Source organism: Rhinichthys klamathensis, unplaced genomic scaffold (genome assembly GCF_029890125.1).
Source record: "Rhinichthys klamathensis goyatoka isolate OS25496 unplaced genomic scaffold, OSU_Roscu_1.1 h1tg000748l_1, whole genome shotgun sequence".
Taxonomy (NCBI): Eukaryota; Metazoa; Chordata; class Actinopteri; order Cypriniformes; family Leuciscidae; genus Rhinichthys; species Rhinichthys klamathensis.
Window position 1 is genome coordinate 174,293 of NW_026607157.1, and position 22,303 is coordinate 196,595.

General features: G+C 41.2%; 1 protein-coding gene across 2 annotated transcripts in view; it reads left to right on the forward strand.

Annotated features, from left to right (window-relative positions):
• myt1b (myelin transcription factor 1b) overlaps nt 1–22,303 on the forward strand; it is a 103,829-nt gene that overhangs the window by 72,134 nt on the left and 9,392 nt on the right. For both annotated transcript variants that reach the window (XM_056242730.1, XM_056242731.1), the window contains exons 2-16: nt 1,215–1,315; nt 5,917–5,971; nt 7,180–7,210; nt 8,728–8,790; nt 9,444–9,733; nt 10,540–11,454; nt 13,285–13,419; nt 13,641–13,731; nt 14,346–14,465; nt 16,148–16,362; nt 17,950–18,140; nt 21,078–21,341; nt 21,433–21,587; nt 21,681–21,743; nt 21,944–22,012. In XM_056242730.1, coding sequence (XP_056098705.1) covers nt 1,215–1,315; nt 5,917–5,971; nt 7,180–7,210; nt 8,728–8,790; nt 9,444–9,733; nt 10,540–11,454; nt 13,285–13,419; nt 13,641–13,731; nt 14,346–14,465; nt 16,148–16,362; nt 17,950–18,140; nt 21,078–21,341; nt 21,433–21,587; nt 21,681–21,743; nt 21,944–22,012 — 2,758 coding nt within the window. The remainder of the gene's footprint in view (nt 1–1,214; nt 1,316–5,916; nt 5,972–7,179; nt 7,211–8,727; nt 8,791–9,443; nt 9,734–10,539; nt 11,455–13,284; nt 13,420–13,640; nt 13,732–14,345; nt 14,466–16,147; nt 16,363–17,949; nt 18,141–21,077; nt 21,342–21,432; nt 21,588–21,680; nt 21,744–21,943; nt 22,013–22,303) is intronic.

Sequence of the window (22,303 nt, forward strand, 5' to 3'; positions counted from 1 at the left end):
CCTCTGATCATCTCAAAAGCAAAGCTTGAAGGGTTAGGGTATGTTTTTATGTGTTTCCAACGTTGAAATCCACAGAAGATTTTCTCACGTAACTTTTAAGAGTTTGTTGCCTGCAGTACTGTTGACAGCTAAACAAAAGCGAGTTATGAACCGGGGTGTCAGCTGTGAGATTTCATGAACAATGGCTGATTTGTGCTCATTGATGAATATAATCATTATTTTAATACGCCCTGCATTTGATAGCACAAGCAAGGGGATCCGATTTTATTGGGACATTCTTTTATCTTTTTTATCATGCATGTCTATCATGTGTGTGCCAGAGGGGGGTTGGGTTGCTGGTTTATGGAGAGATGGACTATTACCCTGATGAAAAAAAAAAAAAAAAGAAAGGAGGAGGGGAAAAAAATCTGATTTATGGTTGATTCATTATTTACTGACCAAATTCCCTCCCCCAGCACGGTTCTGTCTTTGCGACCCCTCCCTTCTCTTACACTCCTGCCTGCTAAAAGCTCAATAAAAATGCACAAAAGTGATTGATTCTAATAGCAGACTGACAGAGCTTCCAGCTGGGGTGCTTTAGCATGCATATGCATGCGCGTATGTGCGAGTGTGAGGGTTTTTTTTTAGTTCTCGCCTCTCTTTAATTAGAAGTGCATAGGTCACATGTGTAAAAGGCCCAGCCCCCATCAGGACCTGTCAAACTGGCACTTCACACATATGACATTAAGCACCTTTCAGTCAACACATAAATGCATAGTGTTGTCAATATATTATATTAGTTAATGCAAATATCACTTTTTTTCTATAGTCTATATGTGGATCAGTGACAAGGCAACTGTTTATAGTGTAATTTACAACAGTTTTTAATTTCTGAATTAAAATGAACATATTTTTGGGGGGGGAGGCATGTCACTGTAAAAGTCTAGCTTGTGAGTGTGTGTCTTGCTGTTGGGACGGAGGGGGTTGTGTTTCGTGTGCTGAGGCTGCTGGTTTCAGATGCAGGTGGACAGGTGATGAGATGATCTGGCCGTTTCACTGCTGAATCAGTCCGTTACAGCGTTTCGAACCGAACACTCCTTTGGCCTCGCTCCGCAAAAACTCTTCCAACTGCCAGCGCAGATGCTGACGTGACTGTCTTTTACCTTCATTTTCATTTTTCTTTTTTTTCTTTTTCATTTATTGCTTTCTCTCTCTCTCCCTCTCTTCTCAAACAGAAAATGAGTACCGGGGGAAACTCCTGAACCAGCGCTGGACGCGAGGAGACAAGATCAGCCGCTGCCGGCCCTCTCTCAGACTGCAGAGCCGACCAATCAAAGTGAGTTGCTCGAGCCCCTCAGCCAATCGCCACGCGGAAACGTGGGCTTCCTGCCAAGTTGGCACAATTAGAGGCGAAAGAGGGCTATACATTTATGACATTCATCAGTTCTGTCTGTCAGCACACTATGAAAGGAAGTCAGCGTTGTATTACGGCGATGTGCGCAGTTCATGCCAGCTTGACCTAGAATGGGTTTTGGCAGAGCAACCTTACCCCCCCTCTGAATGAGCTGAGTTTTTAAAAAGTGTCCCGCCCCCCGTAATTAGGAAGAATTGGGCTGTTCGACTCAACCTAATTTCATTTTTAGAGCTTTCTTGCATTATTTAGGAAAACTGGAGAGGTTTGAAAGCAGGGGATGTCCTTGAGCTGCTTTTGTTTGCTATCTTTCATCAACATAAAAGAAAGTCTCTCTCTCTCTCTCTCTCTCTCTCTCTCTCTCTCTCTCTCTCTCTCTCTCTCTCTCTCTCTCTCTCTCTCTCTCTCTCTCTCTCTCTTATCCCCCCCCCCTCCCTTTCCTTTTTCTGCTTAGGTGTGTGTTTTTGGCTTTAAGTGGATGCATCCCTTTTTCCCCTCTTTCACTCTTTCTTCTACATGCTTTTTATTTGGAACAGACCACATTTCAACCATCTATCTCTTTCACTTCTGCATTGGGAAATTCACTGGAAGAGATTTCTAATGGGGGAGAGAGAAAAAAACAAGAGTAAGAGAGTCTTCGCTCTCTCCCGTGGGCCCATAAATGTGTTTTTTTTTTCTCCACTCTGATGGAAAGAGTTCATCTGAAGCGATTGATTTATCGATCTAATTTGAAATGTTTAAAGGGTTGCAGTTGCAGGCAGTGCTTTTAAGAGCATCCAATTAGATAATACCAAACTCCGACTGATCAGCGTCATCCAACTGTGTGCAAAGGAATCAGAGCCGAGCTTATTCTCAAGCCACCACAAGCTCTTAAAAGAAAACACACAAGAGAGACGAGGAACGCAAGTGTGCGTTTATACACACCCATACACATACATAAACCTCTCTCGGTTGTCGATCAGGCCGTGAGAGTGCATGTCAACTCCGCTCCCCTGATGGATGGCTCAGATCTCCTTGGCCTTCTTTAATTGGCCGATGCTTTCCGCAGGTAATTTTGGAGATGTCAGTAGTCCTGTCACTCCAGCAATGGTTGCCATGCCGGGCCTGGTTGCGTCCTCTTCTTGTAAATGCGAAAATGAATAAAAGGCTCATTTATGCGCACCGGAGGAGGAGGGGTGACCTTCTTTGTGAAGTCATTGCCCCCAGCCAGCAATTTACATAGAGCTGTCAGAAGAGCACGAAGGAGCGACTCCGTCCGCTTGTATGGAGAAGAGAGGGACACAATTAATAATGTAGCACACGGCCAGAAGGGATATGCACGGACGTTCTCCCACTCTTAAGCGGTAAAAGAAATGTTGGCTTTATCTTAGCGTTCGCATTTTTCTGCCAAAATCTTTCGCTCATTTCGCCGTCCCCATGCTCCTTTTCCAGTTCTCCCTCCTTCTCACAATCACTCTCATTCCTCATGCCAACAGCCGTAATTAAAAACGCAGGGGAAAGGACAGGTTTGAAAACATTAAAAGGCCTTTGAATGATATTACGAAAGAAAGATGACACTGTCTCGCTCATCACTAACACCTTCGCACGAACATGCAGATTTAATGAGGTGGAATTTGAAATATAAAAAAAGGAATGCAAACTCTGATGCGCTCACCTATTGGAAAGAGATGCGTAGCTATGGTTACACAAACATGAAAGCCGCGCGGGCTCCCTCACGGCCTGTTTGATTCATGTGTTGACACTGAGGAGACGGCAGTGTGAGACTAGAGGAAGCTGCAGTGGGTAAAGAATAAAACGACACGCATCTGCCCCTGGCTTTTGTGCTTGGGGTCAGAAAGTTACAAAGCTTGTTTCGAGAGATACAGAGAGGGCATAGAAGAGTCGCAGATGGGCGAACCGCATACGCGCTCGCACAAACACAACGCTCAGTGTTTGAGTCCGCCGTCTCTATTTGATCATCTATGTGAGAAAACTTTCCTCCCAGGCTGACAAGTTGAGCTCAGAGTATCGGCGCACAAAAAGCCGGCTTGTTGCTCAAGCACATGCGTGCTTGTGATCAAAACACCGCTGAGAGAGGAAGAGAGAGTCTGTGCACCTGTCTGCCCGGATACACTCACACACAGACACACACACACACAGCCAACTTTCATCGCTCCATACGCAAACTCCCTCAATTGCAACACAACACACTCATTATCCGCCCGTGCTGAAAAGTCGGCAATCAACAGGAAGTGGCACTGCCAGAGAGAGTGCGCAGGGATGAAAAAGAAAGAGAAAGGGAGCGTGTGAAAGAGAAACTCCTCTGTGAAAGTGCAGTGTGCCCTTGCCAGCTCCAGCGCTGTATTAAAGGCGGCAGCTGGGAGCGGGGTGAGCAGCGCTCACGGAGGGTCAAAAGGAGAGAGTTTCGTGGATTTTCAAGGATTCCGTTCCATTTAAATCGCAGTAAAGTAATCAAAGCTAATGGCGCCATTGTGCCGGCAGAAAAGATCCGATGGCTTTACAGTGAGCAGACTTCCCTGCGTCTGTGTGTGTGTGTGTGTGTGAGCGAGACTGAGAGGGATTGACACCTGCTCCTTTTGTGCCAGAAAGCGCAGCGAGTGTAGCGATCGGGGACTCTGTGCGGGAGGAATTACAGTGATTTGGAGTGCCTGTGTTTGTGTTATTTCTATCGCTGCGGTTAATATTGCTATTGTAATTAGCACTCAAGCTTGCCATGGGGCCGTGAACGCTCCTCTGGCAGATGCCATGCACTGCTGTCTCTCTCTGTCCGTCCAATCACATTTATTGTTCAGGGCCAGTCATTTATACGCTGATGATGGGTACATAAAGGTTAGGAAGGAGAAAACTACTAAATGTACTGCAATTTAACCGTTATTTTTATTTAATCTGTCTGTCATTTTTTCTGCCTATCCATCTGTCTTTTGTTCTGTCTGTCTGTCTGTCTGTCCGTCGTTCATTTTTCTATCAATCTATCTTTCTGTCTGTCTGTCTGTCTGTCTGTCTGTCTGTCTATCTATCTATCTATCTATCTATCTATCTATCTATCTATCTATCTATCTATCTATCTATCTATCTATCTATCTATCTATCTATCTATCTATCTATCTATCTGTCTGTCTGTCTGTCTGTCTGTCTGTCCGTCGTTCATTTTTCTATCCATCCATCTATCTATCTATCTGTCTGTCTGTCTGTCTGTCTGTCTGTCTGTCTATCTATCTATCTATCTATCTATCTATCTATCTATCTATCTATCTATCTATCTATCTATCTATCTATCTATCTATCTGTCTGTCTGTCTGTCTGTCTGTCTGTCTGTCTGTCTGTCTGTCCGTCGTTCATTTTTCTATCCATCCATCTATCTATCTGTCTGTCTGTCTGTCTGTCTGTCTGTCTGTCTGTCTGTCTGTCTGTCTGTCTGTCTGTCTGTCTGTCTGTCTGTCTGTCTATCTATCTATCTATCTATCTATCTATCTATCTATCTATCTATCTATCTATCTATCTATCTATCTATCTATCTATCTATCTATCTATCTATCTATCTATCTATCTATCTATCTATCTATCTGTCTGTCTGTCTGTCTGTCTGTCTGTCTGTCCGTCTTTCATTTTTATATCTATCTATCTATCTATCTATCTATCTATCTATCTATCTATCTATCTATCATCTATCTATCTATCTATCTATCTGTCTGTCTGTCTGTCTGTCTGTCTATCTATCTATCTGTCGTTCATTTTTCTATCCATCTATCTGTCTGTCTGTCTGTCTGTCTGTCTATATATCTATCTATCTGTCTGTCTGTCTGTCTGTCTGTCTGTCCGTCGTTCATTTTTCTGTCTGTCTATCTATCTATCTGTCTGTCTGTCTGTCTGTCTGTCTGTCTGTCTATCTATCTATCTGTCTGTCTGTCTGTCTGTCTGTCCGTCGTTCAATTTTCTGTCTGTCCGTCTTTCATTTATCTATCTATCTATCTATCTATCTATCTATCTATCTATCTATCTATCTATCTATCTATCTATCTATCTATCTATCTATCTGTCTGTCTGTCTATCCATCTATCTGTCTGTCGTTCATCCATCCATCCATCCATCCATCCATCCATTCTGTCTGTCTGTCTGTCTGTCTATCCGTCTGTCTGCCTATCTATCTATCTATCTATCTATCTATCTATCTATCTATCTATCTATCTATCTATCTATCTATCTCTGTCTGTTTTTTTCTGTCTTTTCTTTCTATCTGTCATTCTGGTGTTCTTTGTCTGTTTATCCATTTCTCTGTTGATCTATCTTTCTATCTTAGTGTTTGCAGTATAAAAGAGAAATAGTGCTCCCAGTGAGTATTTACACTATGGAAATGTGTTTTTATACATTATTCATGACTTCATTAACCTGAATGTATGGTTGTGTATGTATGACCCTGAGTGTGTGTGTGTGTGTGTTAGCTTCTATCTCTCTCTCTCTCTCTCTCTCTCTCTGTTTCTCCTCCATCTATCGTTGTAGTCTTAACTCTCTCCTTTTCTCTCTGACAGATGAGTTTGGATACTGACGACAAGCGCACTCGCACACGGTCCAAAGCAGGAAGAGGTCAGTGAACCCTCTCTCTCTTGCTCTCGCTCTCGCTCTGTCTTTCTCTTTTTCTCTCACCTCTAAAACTCATTTCTTTCACTGGTCAGCTGAGCATGTCTTATATGTTCACTCTAGGCATATCTAATATTATCTTCTCTCAAATAATCCTGCTCTTGAAGTCTCTAGAGGTCCTTTTGCTAGAAAATCCTATTCGCTATGTAGCATTCAGTAAGTTTAAACAGAGCTTTGTGAGTGAGAAGAGCATTCAACCAAATGGAATGTCGAAAGTTAAAGAAATTCTTTGAAATATTACAATTTCATATGCATGACCAGATTACCCGACTGTTTGTTTCTAGAGGAATGATCTGGGTTCAATAAAAGTTCAGCTCTATGGACAGCATCTGTGAATACTGTCAAATAACACCATCAGTAATTCTGACTCATCTCTCAGCTTATAAAAAAGTGTTTAATAATACGCATGCAATGAAAGTCTACAGGTTAAGGCATCCAGGCACGGTAAAGAAAATTAATTCAGACATACAAAAATGTGTGTTATTTGAGCTGTAAGTCATCCTTTTAGCAGAATGACCGTCAGATGAACTTCTGGTTATGAATTATTCATTTCTGTTGGTGGAGTTTCAATACAAAATGCAAAAGTTCCATAATATTGTACTTTGCGAAATTGTGGCGTCACATAAATTTCTTGTATCCTGCTGCAAATAATGCGAATGTTACCACTTTACATGGTCAAGTTGAAATGCTAAACACGTTAAACCCCAAACATTTCTTTAAAGCCCAAATTCTTCCAATCATTTCTTCCTTGCATGGTTTTTCTTTGACCGGTTTTATTGTTTTCAAATGAATTGATTAGAGAGAGGCTTTTTTTTTACCGTCGGCAGTTTTGCTCTGATTTCACCACTAAACTGAACTGGGACAATTAATCATATTTTCGTGCTGATTCGTGCATATTGTACTTTTTTTTTTTTTTTCATCATCAAGGCTCAATGTTCTGGCTGACTCAGGTGTTTGTGTATATGTATATGTATGTATGTATGTATGTATGTGTGTGTGTGTGTTTCTTCTTGGTAATGTAGTCATGAATGTTACTGCATATGGCCTCCTGGGGTCTGTATATATTTGTGATTTATTGATTGCGGTTCTATGCAATTATTTGCCGCTTTAGATTTTTCAGCTTATTTTTCTGTTCCTTGTCTTTCCCTCTGCAGTTCCCTCTGAGATTGTTGGACAGGAGCTGAGGTAAGACAGATTAGTTCTGTTAAGTTAAATAGGCCTTTTTTTTCTTCTGCAGCAATTTTTTTCTTTGTTTTTAAATCCATGTTTGATCATGTTTTGACATTATTTGATTCACAATGCACGCCGCTTTAAAAACAAAATCCATTTTAATGTAACAAACTCATTTTCAACAATAATTATCATCAACAAAATGACTGACAGCAATAGAAATCTAATAAATGAAAAGGTTATTTATGCATGGTCCTATTTGTTTGCCTGATAAGCATTTGTTTCAAATGGCTAGTGTCTGCTAGTTTGCACCAATAGGCTCAACAATACCAAATCTGTGTGTGAGGAAGGGATATGAAAGCCTCATATTCTCAGCTCATTTCACTGTCAAGTGCACTATGAAGTTTACAAGAGTGGAATTTATAACGGTATCAAACACACTCGCTAGCCGCCAGGGTCACTGAAGCTGCTCACGGCCATTTCTGTCACAGATCTTAAATAGAGCTCTGCTCAAAAGATGACCGAAAGATGCTTTCATACTGCAGTAGAACAGAATTATAAATGCTTCAAGACATGATATGCCATGTAACTGGGTTTGTTAGCGATATATATATATATATATATATATATATATATATATATAACAAAAAAGACCTGGTGACCTGCCCCAGAAAAATCATCGGCAAGAAAACTCATGACCAGTCTCTCGCGTATGGCCAATACCATAGAATCACCAAGAGTCGGGTACAACTGAAATGGTTAATATAATTTATTGGCTTAAATATATCTCATACAGGATATCTCATCTCGTATATGAGCAGAATATTGCACGGCTGGAAAATGCTCTCAGCCAATCAGATTAGAGAACCAGAACTAACTGTTGTAAATACTGTATATATAATGATATTACAAAGTCACATTTATCTGCCGATACCAATTTGACCAAAGCTATATTGTGCGTCTCTACTTTACTAATACCCAGATGGAATCTGCCAATTTTTTTTTTTGTTGCATTTTCTGCCTTAAACATGATGAGATGGTCAAAAGAAATATTACACACTTACTGGTAGCTGAAAGCTAAGTTTGTGAATGATGGGTGTTCCGATGCCTATGCACTGCCACAGCAACCATCTGTCATGATGCATATATCACCAAACTACACACACACACAGACAGAGATCATGTTTGATCAACACGTGAGCGTGACGATATGATTCGAGTTTAAATCTCAGCACTGTTTTGCTGGTAATAAATGAAAATGCCAATGAAGCAAATTGACAAAATACTAGGGATTCCTGCAAAAGACAGAAGGGATTTCATGAAACGCAAGAAGGGTAGCCGCAGGAAACGGAAATCAATCACGGCTCCATCTTATTGACGAAGCAATTATTTTGCTAAATTTGAAAATCTATGTGTGTTTGTTTCTTGCTGTCCGTGGAAATACGGCTCCTGATGAACTATTTAGCACACAACCACAACGAAATAACAAAAGCTATAAAGCATCTCTAATTTGACCCCCTCTATCTGTTCAGCTGCCCCACTCCAGGATGCAATGGCTCAGGCCATATCAGTGGCAAATATGCCCGACACAGAAGGTACGACAGATGACATGCCCGTGTGGTGCTCCGTAGCCCCTGATTCACCTCCCTCTGCGGCCACATAGCCTTTCCTGATCACAAACACTGTTCAGCCCGTAGATTAGATCATCTTAATCTTCATCTCTTCCTCTAATAATGACAATCTCCCTCTCTCTCTTACTCTCGCTTTCCCTAACAGAGGTCTTTAGGCAGGGTATTGATTATTGGAAAGATATTACAGTTATGTTTATTTACACATGTATACATTCAGGAAGACATTTGAGATGCTTCATGTTTATAGATCTATCTCCGCTGCCCGTCCGATAGCAAGGTTTTCTAGGTGAGGGCTTTATTGAATTCCAGCCTCCATAACTCCCTCCATTTTCTCTCTCTCTCTCTCTCTCTGTTTCTTATTTTTATTGTAGTATAATTAAGTGTTCCAGCCAACTGGCTTTGATTTATAAAGGCTTTTATCCAGCACACTGCCCCCTACAGATCAATTTCCAACATCCGTCCATTCCTCATCTGAGTTTTCTGACCATAGAGCATGTCATGCTTGGCTTGCATGTGTGTAGTTTGCACGCTTTCATTGTTTTTCCACTTTGTACTGTAAAAGTCCATCATCTTGTATTTCTCGTCAATTGTTCTCACTAATTCGTCTTCTCCCATAGTGCTTTGAGCTGCCCGTTGGCCAGAAAAAGGCGCCTACAGGAAGCAGAGTCAGAGCAACCCGCCTCCAAGAGGAAGTCCCACCCGCTGAAGCTGGCAATGGACGAAGGCTTCAATGCAGAGAGTGAGGGGAGCGGAGAAGAGACGGAGTTGAGGGAGGAAGAGGAGGAGGATGAAGAACAGGCAGCGCAGGCTGGTGATCAAGAGCGTGAGGAAGAGGAGCAAGAAGAAGAGGAGCAAGCGAAACACAACACAGAGAGCATTAATACAGAAGAAGAGGGTGGTGATGAAGGTGAGGAATAAAAACTGAATCCGAATATGTTCGTCAGTCTTGTTTGGGACAATAAATACAATTATGTTCATACACAGTGAATGAAAAACGCACTCTGTACCCGAAGTGTCTCCGATACATTTTTATGAGTCACAACCAGTGTTCTGAGAGTGAACTCTGTTGATTTGTGCCGTATTAAACCGAATTGCACATCATTGACATATGTATGACAAGCGCCGCATACTTTCTGGGTTATTCTTTGCTGTCAATGTTGGAGCTCCAAACTCTCTCAGATGACAGGAAATAAGCTGTTGAGCAGTAAGAAAGCGAGAGAGTATTCCTGTTAAATTTAGAAGAAAAGGAAAAAAACAGAACCCAGAGAGATTTTACTTATTACCGTAGAGTATAAAAAGCTGCAGGAGCTATCAAAAACAGTTTAGAATAAAAACCAAATCCTTTAAGATTCAATACAAAGTCTTGCAAAGAAATACTTTCTTTCTTCTGTGAAACACAAATGCCTCAGTGTTTTTTGTCCACACAATGAAAGACAACATTGGAAACCCACTGAATTTCATTATATGGACAAAAAAAAACCCAGAGACATTTTTCCAAAAAAACATTTTATGTTCCACAGAAGAAATAAAGTCATACAGGTTTGAGGTGTGAGTAAATGATGACAGAATTCTTATTTTTTTGGGTGAACTATCAATCCACGTCTGCTCCTATAGTATGTACGGGACAATTCGAGAGTCAAACCTCGACTGTAAACTGTATTCTTTAAAAATGACACATTTAAACATTTGCATCCTTCTTTCTGTCTCACACAGAGGAGTGTATCATCATTGAGGCATCCAGCACACACAAGCCCACGCTCTCATCCTCTGAGGATCTCTCCAACTATCAGCACATAGTGGCCAACTCAATGACCCACCTCAACAACAACAACAATGGTTCCGTATCGCCGCAACAACAACACCCCGTCACAGTGGAAACACAGGATAAAAGCCCTTTTAGGGAACCAGAGGAAGAAGAGAACGAAGAATATGAAACAGAGGAAACAAGGAACGAAGTAGGAGTTCTGGTGACTAGGGAGAATGGGGTGATGGGAAATACAGGTGAGATGGAAGATAAGGAAGACGACATGCGCACTGACACCCAGAAAGAGTCAGACCACCAGTATTTTACTGAGGAGATGCAAACACAAAAGGATGAAGAAGAAGATGATGATGAGGATGATGATGAGGGGCTGAGGTCTGAGATGCAAAAAGGAGAGGCATACATGGAGGAGTACGATGATGTTAGGTCTGAAGAGGAAGGGGAGAGAGAAGCCCCTTCGGTTATCACTGCCACTCAGGGATCCCACGTAAGGGAAGACTATGTTTCCCACAAACTCACTTTGCCAGAAAGTTACAGCTCCAGTAAGGCCGCCACATCATCTCCTGTGGTTATCGAAGTGCAGTCTGAGGAGTCGGAGAGGGATGCCGACGTGGACGGGAATGATGATGATGAAGATGGGGACGACGACAGCTTGTCTCAACGCTCAACGGTGGCGGACGAGTCCGAGATGTTCGACATAATGCGGGGGAACCTGGGGTTGCTGGAGCAGGCCATTGCTTTGAAAGCCCAACAGGTCAAAGCTCATCGGGAGCTCAGCCGCATTCCCGAACACCACCGTTTTTTTCCTCTCGACGACCGGACCGGCAAACACATGGAACATATCCGCAAGAGCTGCTTTGGAAAAGGTCAGATCTTTATCATTTTGAATTCGTAAATTCATTTGATTACATAGTCTTCACAACATTGTTTTGCAAAACCATTCTTACATGAACTGTCGGATCAATGCGACTATTTACGCTCGCATGGTTGAAGGAAGTCTTAACAAACTTTACATAAAACTATTTTTACATACATTGTTGCATGAAGTTATATAAAAATGGTGTGGCATAAAAAAACAATGTAAAGACATTGACTGTACAACCACGTGCTCATCAATTGAATTGAAGTTTATAAACAATTTGCATTGAAATGAATTTTTCTTACATTCATAGGAATTATGTGAAGACTTGTATAAATTGTACATAATCTTATGCAATTTATGAAAGGATACTTAGGCAAAGTCTTTACATTGTATTTTCATAGTTTTTTTATGGAAAAGCCATGTAAATTGTTGCATCAATGCGACTATTTACAAAAGTATGGTTATTTGAGTCTTTATGTAAAACATAAATTGTTGCATAAAGTTATTTAAATATGCTTTTACATAAAAATAATTCTTACAGAACCATTTTTGCAGTGATGCGACCATTTACATCACAATGATTTTATGTAAAAGTTATGTCAAGATGTCGCACAACCAATGGTGCTTTGAAGTTGAATTGATGTCCTTCAACAATTTGCACTGAAATTCATTCTAACATAAACGGATTCACGCAAAATACATACAGAAATTCTTTCTGCTAGTGTTTGAGGAATGAATATATATATATACACACTCTAATACAAGAAACTATTTCAGGAGTGCACTCAGAGTGCTATTTAAACATCGCCCACATATGCATTTTTCAACACACCCTACACAAGCGCTCAAATATCAACAAATTCTCATAAATAAACACCCACACATGATTAATCAGAAAGAAGATTAAAATGGCAAGCTCTCGCTCAGGCAAAGAACTGCAAGATTAATAATGGGGGAAGCAATCTGGAGAGTATAAATGGGTCAAATGAATTGGTTTCCATAGATAAACTCCAGCCTTAGTCTATAATTACTGAAGCACTTAGAAAGAGAGAGAGAGAGTGCGAGAGAGTTGAAGGGGAGAGAGGGTGTGTGTAATTAGATTGGTTTGGCACGTGTTTATTTGTTTATTGGTTTTGTTTGTGGTGTTGTTCTGCTCTCGGTTGGCACTGTGCCCGGTCCGTGTGGCGCTGGATTCAGCCGAGCGCTCGGTAGGGCTCCACACCCCCTCTATAACTGGCCTCCTCACGCTCCGACCAGTTTTAATTAGGAGGTGCATGTCTCGTTAACATTTCAACATTTAATTAAGGAGCCACTGGAGCGCACATGCAAGCTCTTTCTCTCTCGATGTCTCTCACTTTCTCTCCCTTTCCTTTTCTCTCTCTCTCTCTCTCTCTCTCTCCTCGTCTGTTTTTCATGTTTTTTTGGTTTTGCCTTTGTCCTTGCACCTTCGTTTCATTTACCTTGGACCCCACACACTCTTTCTCACTCTCCTCCTGTATAATATGGAGATGTGCTTTGCCAATGGTAAAGTCTGTTTAATGAGCTCCGTTTTTTCAGTAGATAGTCCAATAAACCTCAGCGCACCCTCACCGAAGATAATAATCCTGAATGGAAACATCCACCTGCCTGCACGCATAATGACTGTAATTATCACCGTAAATGTGCCCTCTCATGGGCCCAAAGGCAACTTTACAACTTCCAGAGCATGGAACTGGAGAGATTGTTTGTGCGTAATGTGTGCGGTAATATGCACGTCTTTTGTATGTTTCTGTCCTGCGAGAAGTGATAATGACTTCAGATAAGGTTTGACTGACAGGTGTTTTGCTGCTCACAGAGAGTTCTAGATCAGAGAAGCGAGAGATCAAATGCCCAACCCCCGGGTGCGATGGAACGGGTCACGTGACCGGACTCTATCCCCACCACCGCAGTCTGTCAGGCTGCCCACACAAAGATCGGATCCCTCCAGAGAGTGAGTCAACATCAAACTACTGTTGAAACATCTTTTGATTGTGTGATAAGCTGCAGGAAAAGAGACAAAGCATCACTTTAACCTTGACTTTAGACGTCTAGTATTGTGTATGTCCTTTCCTAAACCTGTCACTTATTTCATAGTTCAAACTTTTTTCTTTTTTTTTTTTTGGTTCATTGCCTGACTCGTTATTTTTCTGCACTCTGATTGGTTGTTCTCAGTTTTGGCCATGCATGAGAATGTCTTAAAGTGCCCAACACCGGGATGCACTGGTCAGGGTCATGTCAACAGCAACCGCAACACACACCGCAGGTACAGAGTCTCCTATTTCAGAATCCTAGATCCCCAGATGTACTTTTACTATCTTTATGGGTACATTTGATCCACATATTGACATTTATACACTCTTAAAAATAAAGGTTCCAATGGAATAGAAGAACCATTCCCATTGTAAAGAATCTTTTGTACAATGGAAATGTTCCATGGATGTTAAAGGTTCGGTCACACTTTATTTCAATAGTCCACTTTAGACATTCTACTAACTATAAGCAACTACATGTCAACTAACTGTCATTAGAGTATTAGTAGACTGTCTGCTTAATATCTGCTACCACTTTATATTGATGGTCCCCAACAGATATTCAACTGACTATAAGTAACTTGGCAACTACAAGTCAACTTATTCTACTAACCCGAAGCCAAACACATAACCTGACAGTCTACTACAGTCTACTGATACTCTAATGAGAGTTAGTTGACATGTTTTGCAAAGTTACTTATAGTTAGTAGAATGTCTAAAGTGGACTATCGAAATAAAGTGGAACCAAAGGGGTGTCATGGAACCATCGATGCCAATAAGGAACCTTTGTTTTTAAGATTGTAGTGTATTTTCCTCACTCATTCTTTCACATCTCCTCTTCTGTCAGTTTGTCTGGATGTCCCATCGCCGCTGCCGAAAAGCTCACAAAGGGTCATGACAAGCAACACCTGCCCCAGCCCATGGGCGAGCACATCAAGGGCAGCCCAAACTCTGACCGTGTACTCAGGTGAGCCCTAAACCCCAATGAAACAAACCCAGGAACTTGAAACATCAGCATTTATTCCTATTTTGTCCCAGCAACAGCAAACTTACCCCATGTTCGGTCTCCTCCTGTCCTTCAGCTTCTATGTCAGCAGAATGTGTCCATCAAACACACCTGCTGTGGTTGGTTAGCACAGCTGTCATTCACTGCAGGGCTGAACTCACTTACCGCAGCATGATTGGTCAGGCATTTCGGAAAATCAGTTCTCCCTTTCCTTTGCCCTTCTAATAGAGCACAGCCTGCCATTTCATGCTGGGATCGGGCCTCAAACCTGCTAGTCTAATTACGCCACTGATAAGCTAATTATGGGACTTACAGGGTATGGAGTATTGGAAAAATAATTACTTTCCTTCAGGAAGCATGTCTGTGGTCAGACAAAGCAATGCGGCGGATTATGAAAATAATAAGCAGTCCTCTCTTATTAGTGTTATTCTGATTTAAATGAGCGTCAGTTCACTGAGAAAGCCCATTAAGGGAAGATGTCGACAATGAAAAGTCACCAGAGAGACCTCTGACGGCTCCGCATGCCACCCCTGCTAATGGGATGCACTGACTAATGAAGAGACAGGAAGCAGAGGCTAATATACTTTACATGCCATTGTCACGCAGATCATAACACGCGTTGGTGTTTGCGTGCGTGTTTTTCCTTCAAACCGTGTCTGGTTTACGCCTGAAATCCGTTAATGATGTTAAATACAGAACACAGTGTCATAGACCGCAATGACACGCACACCAATATGCCAGCATTCTTTTGCTCGTTTCCATAACCTAGCAAGCCGCCGACTGCCTACTTTTAAAACAACATCCTGACCATCATGGAAGCAGCACTCGGCACCGTATATTGGACTTCAGTGGAGTTTGACCTAAGTGCTTTTCAAGGAAAGTCAGTTTGCTCAGCGGCCATATTTGTGTATGCGAGACCAATGCCTACCCACTTGACATTAGCATGTCGCTTAGCTAATAGCTTGAATATTCTAATACAAACTATATTGCACACACAGATATTGACTATAAGTTATAATGTAAAGGACACATAAGACGCTGCCTTAGCATTTGACGTGAGATACTGCATAGGTAGCAGTTGCCTTTAATAGCCTTTGAATCTGGAGCATTTAAAATGCCTTAAAATCCAGCCTCAGTGGCAACCTACTAGGTCCTGGAACATGTCTTTTCAGAGTTTTTCTTCAGAACAGAGAAACGGCCGCAAGGGCTCATGGTTCTTCAGGAAAAGAAGTCGGTTTTAGGGCTTCAATTCCATGCTATACGATATGCTAATGTGCTCAGTGCTGATAAGACACTATTTAATCCTCTTCTCCTTCAGTCACCCTGCTTTCAAACCTCTCTCTTTCTCTCTCTCTCTCTCTCTCTCTCTCTCTCATTTTCTCTTTTACAGGCTATTTATCTGTGGAACTTTTCCTTCCTTTTCCTTTTTTCGCTGTATCTCTGGCTCATTGTCAGTCTTTCAATTCCGCTTCTCTTCTGCTGTCTAATTCCAGCCCACTCTTTCACTCTTGATCTTTTATGCTCACTTACACTTATCCTTTTATGCTTCTTTTTTCTTCACTGCAGGGATATTGATTCTTTTGTAGAGGAAGAAAATGACAGAACCTCTCTCTCTCTCTCTCTCGCTACCCATTTTTATTCAGGCCCATGTGTTTTGTGAAGCAGTTGGAGATTCCTCCGCACGGCAGCTACAGGCCCAGCCTCGTCCCCGCCACACCACGCGCTAATCTGGCCAAGGAACTGGAGAAGTACTCCAAGGTGTCCTTCGATTATGCAAGCTTCGACGTGCAGGTGTTTGGCAAGCGCATGCTCGCCCCAAAGATGCACACCAGCGAAACTTCACCCAAAGCCTTCAAATGTGAGCAGGATTAGTCATGCTTTATGAACGCCATGTAAAATACACTTCTTGCAGTGCAGAGATGTGTGTAAATTGTGTGCTTTGTGAATAGTATGGCTAAGCTTCAAGATTCTTTACTCGTCATACAGCGAGGAAGGGTCATCAAACATAATGGTCCGTCATTAATAGGTAACTATGCAGGAAGTAATGCAGGACAAATGAGTAGCACTACATTAACATTTCAGCCACTGTTATTACCTAATACGGAAACAAGATTAACTAATCAGAATGTCAAATTTAGGACTGAGATAGTTCCTTATTAGGTAATCAATAATTACTGAATGAGATTAGCCTAGTTAACTTTTTCCCGCCATTGACAGAATTTTCCAGCTTTCCGTGTTATTACTGTTCTACGGCAGGGAGCGCTATTATGCATCTTCTGAAATAGTATTGAATCTCCAGATCAAAAAAGGAACAGAAACAGGCGATAAAAGCATTGCTTATGCACGTTGTAATCTTTGGGGGGAAAAAACGTGATTTTCTCAGCGTTTTGTTCAATATGTTGCTTTTTTTATTAAACGTACCCACAATCAAGTGTTGATTAAAAAAATGCATGAAGCTAGAATAAAAGGCTAATCTCATTCAGTAATCATTAATTACCTAATAAGGAACTATCTCAGTCCTAAATTTGATATTACTTCCATATTAGTTAATAGTAGCACATATAGTGTTAAAGGGATACTCCACTTTTTTTGGAAATAGGCTCATTTTACAACTCCCCCAGAGTTAAACTGTTGAGGTTTACCGTTTTTGAATCCATTCAGCCGATCTCCGGTTCTGGCGGTACCACTTTTAGCATAGCTTAGCATACATCATTAAAGTGGACAAGACCATTAGCATTTCTCCAAAAAAAAATGACCAAAGAGTTTCGATATTTTTCCTATTTAAAACTTGACTCTTCTGTAGTTACATCGTGCACTAAGACCGACGGAAAATGTAAAGTTGCGATTTTCTAGGCTAGGAACTATACTCTCATTCCTGCGTAATAATCAAGAAACTTTACTGCCGTACATGAGTGCAGCAGGCGCAATGATATGACGCAGCGCCTGAAAATAGTCCCCAGCTCCGTAGCCTATTTTCAGGCGCTGCGTATAGAGTATAGTTCCATATCAGCCTAGAAAATCGCAACTTTACATTTTCCTTCGGTCTTAGTGCACGATGTAACTACAGAAGAGTCAAGTTTTAAATAGGAAAAATATCGAAACACTTTGGTCATTTTTTTTTGAGAAATGCTAATGGTCTTGTCCACTTCAATGATGTATGCTAAAAGTGGTACCGTCAGACCCGGAGATCGGCTGAATGGATTCAAAAACGGTAAAACTCAACAGTTTAACTCTGGGGGAGTTGTAAAATGAGACTATTTCCAAAAAAAGTGGAGTATCCCTTTAAATGTAGTATGTGTCCTGCATTACTTCCTACATAGGTACGTATTAATGACGGGCCATTATTTTAAAGTGTTATCGCGGTAAGTGAGTTTAGTAGAGTGTTCTTCAATGGAAGGATCAACTCTTTACTATTAACTAGTGTACTATTCTCTTTTGCCCTCAGCCAAACCTCCATTCCCCAGGGCCTCCCCCCCAAGTCCCAGCTTGCACGTAGGTTATGGAAAAAGCACCTCCAGTGGCTATGATTATTCCCATGATGCCGAAGCTGCCCACATGGCTGCCACTGCGATCCTCAACCTGTCCACACGCTGCTGGGAGAGACCAGAGAACCTCAGCATCAGACACCCAGATAAGGTACAGAACAATCTCATATAACGCAGACTTTTAACCAATCACAGTTCTTTTTGTTTTTGACGTGTCAGCTTTACAGAAAATACTTAAATGGTTTCTAGAAAAAAAACATGCAGACAAATTTTCAAGAAGGGTTTTCTGTACAGTCAATCATGGACCGATCAACTGTTTTAGTTCAACTGGTTTGGGGGAAAGTCATGCTCAATTTGTCATCAGAATTTCTGCGTAAAAGTAAAAAAAATAAAAAATAATGTATAGATGCTCAGAAAACTAACTAAAAAAAGAAGTTCTACTATACGATAGGATACTGTTTACTTCTATTGTTTACTAGGATAACTAGCTTATTTACTAGAGACAGCACTCAGCTAAAACAGTTGGCAAACATTAGCCAGCACATTGCCAATACATAGAGACTGAGTGTTGGGTAGTAACCAACTAAAAGTAGTGATGCTAACTAAACATTTTTAGTAGCTGTTTTGATTATGAAGAAGCTGTAACAAGCTAATTTTTCGTAGCTTGACAAAACGCATGTGCCTTGCAACCAAGCTAGTTTTTGAGGCAATAATCAGACATTTTTTCTGAAGTAGTGTTAGGAATTCTTTTTAGCAATTTGGTTCAGTGAACTGACTCAAAAAAACAATTCACAAATTCATCTTTGATCTGAGTCTTTGATCAGCCGTTTTCTCAGAAGTCCCTATAAAGAATTCTACATCTTTTTGTAGTGAAATAAAATGTAGTTTAATACTGCTGTTTTTGATTAATTTGTTTGAATGAGGGTGTTTTCTCGTCTTATAAGCTGCATTTAGTTTAGTATGTGTTCAAATGTAGTGCTGTCACCCCAATTAAGATCCTTGTTGTTTCTGTTGTGGCAGATCTACTTTAGATAGCTTAACTACTTAGCTTAGCAAGCTACGGTTTCAAACTAGTTTCCACAACATCGCTAACTACACATACCATGTTCAGATGTTTAGTAGTTTTTAAGAGTGAGCATCTATTAAGTGAATAAAGTATAAAGTCTGTCTCCGATTGGGGATTGATCTTCAGCAGAGTTTGTATCAGATGAATGTAGCGTTGGCGTGAATGCGTTTGCTTGCTGTTGAGATCCTATTGCGTCATCTCACCTCCCTTTCATCTGTCCCTCCGTTCGTTTCATCCTTGTCTCCTCTTCATGTTGTTATGGCATTAAGTTGATAGTGAGCTCCCTAGATAGGGCAGGACCTGGTTGCTCCATGTTATTTTATTTAATATTTCCATGGATAATGCTAATGAAGGCATCACTCTCTGTCTCATTCCCTCAATTTCCTCTCCCTTTTTTTCTTTCTTTTCTTTCCTTGTCCCTTTTCACACCCAAAAATATAAGCTATCAGCCTCTTTTTTTTTCTCCCCCTCCTCCATCAGAGAACTCTAGGATCTATACTGTAATTGGAGAAGCTCTGTCCTCAATATTGTGATTTTTTTTTTTTTTTTAAGCTTTCTCCTCATCCCAGGGAGTGACTACTTCATCATTTTTCGATTTCCTGACATGTTTTTAGCAGAAGGGGATAAAAGGGGAAGATTAATGGGCAGAAAGGCCCAGTGGCTCAGCGCTAATCAGACTGGGACTGCTCTGGGATCAGTGCCTACTGTGTGTGCACATCTCCAACTTCATATGCACTCGCACAAATATGTAAACATGCCCATTTTAATACTAATCCATCCATCATCCGTCTACATCTGCACACATTGTGTGTTATAATAGGAACACATGTAATAGCTGTGTTACTTTGTTGTTAAGCTTAATTGTTTTTTATTCATTTTACTCAGATTGCATCATTTTACTTTTCTAAGCAATTGCATTGCAATTGTTACTTGGCAGTACCCACAACACTCTAGCAACCAAATAGAAATGTGCTAAACCACATAAAACACATTAGCAGCTGCATAGCAGCACCCTAGCAACCGCATAGAACACATTAGCAGCTGCATAGCAACACCCTAGCAACCACGTAGCAATGTGCTAAATCACATAAAACCCATTAGCAACTGCATAGCAACAGCACAGAACACATGAGCAGCTGCATAGCAACACCCTATCAACCACATAGCAATGTGCTAAACCACATTGAACACATTAGCAACTGCATAGCAACAGCACAGAACACATGAGCAGCTGCATAGCAACACCCTATCAACCACATAGCAATGTGCTAAACCACATTGAACACATTAGCAACTGCATAGCAACAGCCACATCAATGTACTAAAAAAAATATATAGACCACCTTATCAACTGCACAGAAATGCGTTTGCAAACACCCTAGCAACCACATAGCAAATTGCTAAAAAATACAGAACACCCTAGTTTCTGTAACGTAATGACAATCACCCACAATACCCGAACTTCCCCAATACTCATCATAATATGATTACAGAAAAATCGTTTTATATTATGCATTTTTATCACATCTTCACCCACAACGCACTGGCAACCACATAGCAACGCCTTGGCAAACACTCACAAAACCCACATAGAGATGTGCTAAAAAAAAAAAAATACAGAACACCATAGCCTTGTCAATAATCAACAAAACCCTAGCAACCACATAACATTGTGCAACAAAAAAACATACAGAACACCACAGCAACGCCTTGGCAACCACCTACAACATCCCAGCATTGTGAAAGCGAGTTTTGCACCACTCACACTTTTTTGTAAAATGTAAGAAAAGTTTTAGTTTTCTGTAATCACATAGGTTTTTATAGCATCTTTATCCACAACACCCTAGCAACCGTGCAGCAACGCATTGGAAACCATCCCAAACAAACCTAACAATGTGAATGCGAGTTTTGTACCACTCATTTTTGTTTTGTAAAAAAAAATGAATTCTGTAATAATATGCCTTTTTATCACAAGCCCAGTTATTAATTATAAATGCAACACATTATTTCTTTCTGTTGTAGAGTATGGAAATTGAGGTGGATGAGAACGGCACCTTGGACTTAAGCATGAAGAAGCCCATAAAGAGAGAATTGGGCATGCCTTGCACCAGCCCTGAAGTGCGTTCCCCTGATCTGTCTTCATCATCTTCATCATCATCCACATCTCTTCACCATGGCAACAGCAGCATCTCGCCCCACTCTTTACACACCTACAAACAAGAGGAGTGGGAGGGGCCTCTGGACTACACCAAACCCAATCGGCAGAGAGAGGAGGACCTAGAAGAGGTACACTTCCTGTCATTTAAATTAGGCCGGAAGAGCAGATCTATCATCAGTTGTGCAACCTGGTGTAATATACATTCGTATCTTTGCACAGATGGACCACAGCGCTCAGTCATTTGCTTCTTCCGACCCTGAGGATTGCGACATGATGCAGGACGCCCTGGAGGACAGGAAGTACCCCGGCGAGGTCACCACCCCCAGTTTCAAGGTCCGGTTCCAGCCCAAGGACACCAAGAAAGAGCTCCTGCTGTAAGTCACTTTTAGTTTGCATGCGTGTCTGTGCACATATTGATATTGGAATCGTTTCACTCAGTCAGGCTTTTTTGTGTTTGTCCCTTGCAGATGCCCCACTCCGGGCTGTGACGGCAGCGGACACATCACCGGAAACTATGCATCCCATCGCAGGTACATAGTGTTCAGGGTTCACCTCTCTGTCCTTCTTTTGCCTTCAGAGGGGAAATATCAAATAAAACAAGACATCACATTGATGTTATCTTTCTCTCGCTTAGCTCTCGCCTGCTCTTTGCTTTGGGACGTTCTGGGCTCTTTCGCTTTATCTTCTCCCCTCTCTTTTTTCCCTCCTTGTCTCTTTTCAACGTTTTTAGCCTGTCTGGGTGTCCTCTCGCTGATAAGAGTCTTCGGTCCCTCATGGCAGCACACACAGCTGAACTCAAGTATGTCTGCTCTACTTCTGCTCTTTTTTCCTTGTTCTTGTTCACTTGGGTCTGCTCAGCTAAATGCTGCTTTTACTCTTTTCTTTGTCATTTCTTTTTTTTTAAAGGCAGTACAGTACTCATGATTTAACTTAAGGTTGCTGTACGATTACAGTATTAAAGGTGCAGTGTTTCCTAAATACCCCTTTCCTTGTATGTCAGTCAAGCAAAAGTTTGTAGTCTGTATGATTTTTTAAAATATTTTTTATAGTCTCTTCCGCTCAGCAAGGCTGCATTTATTTGATCAGAAAT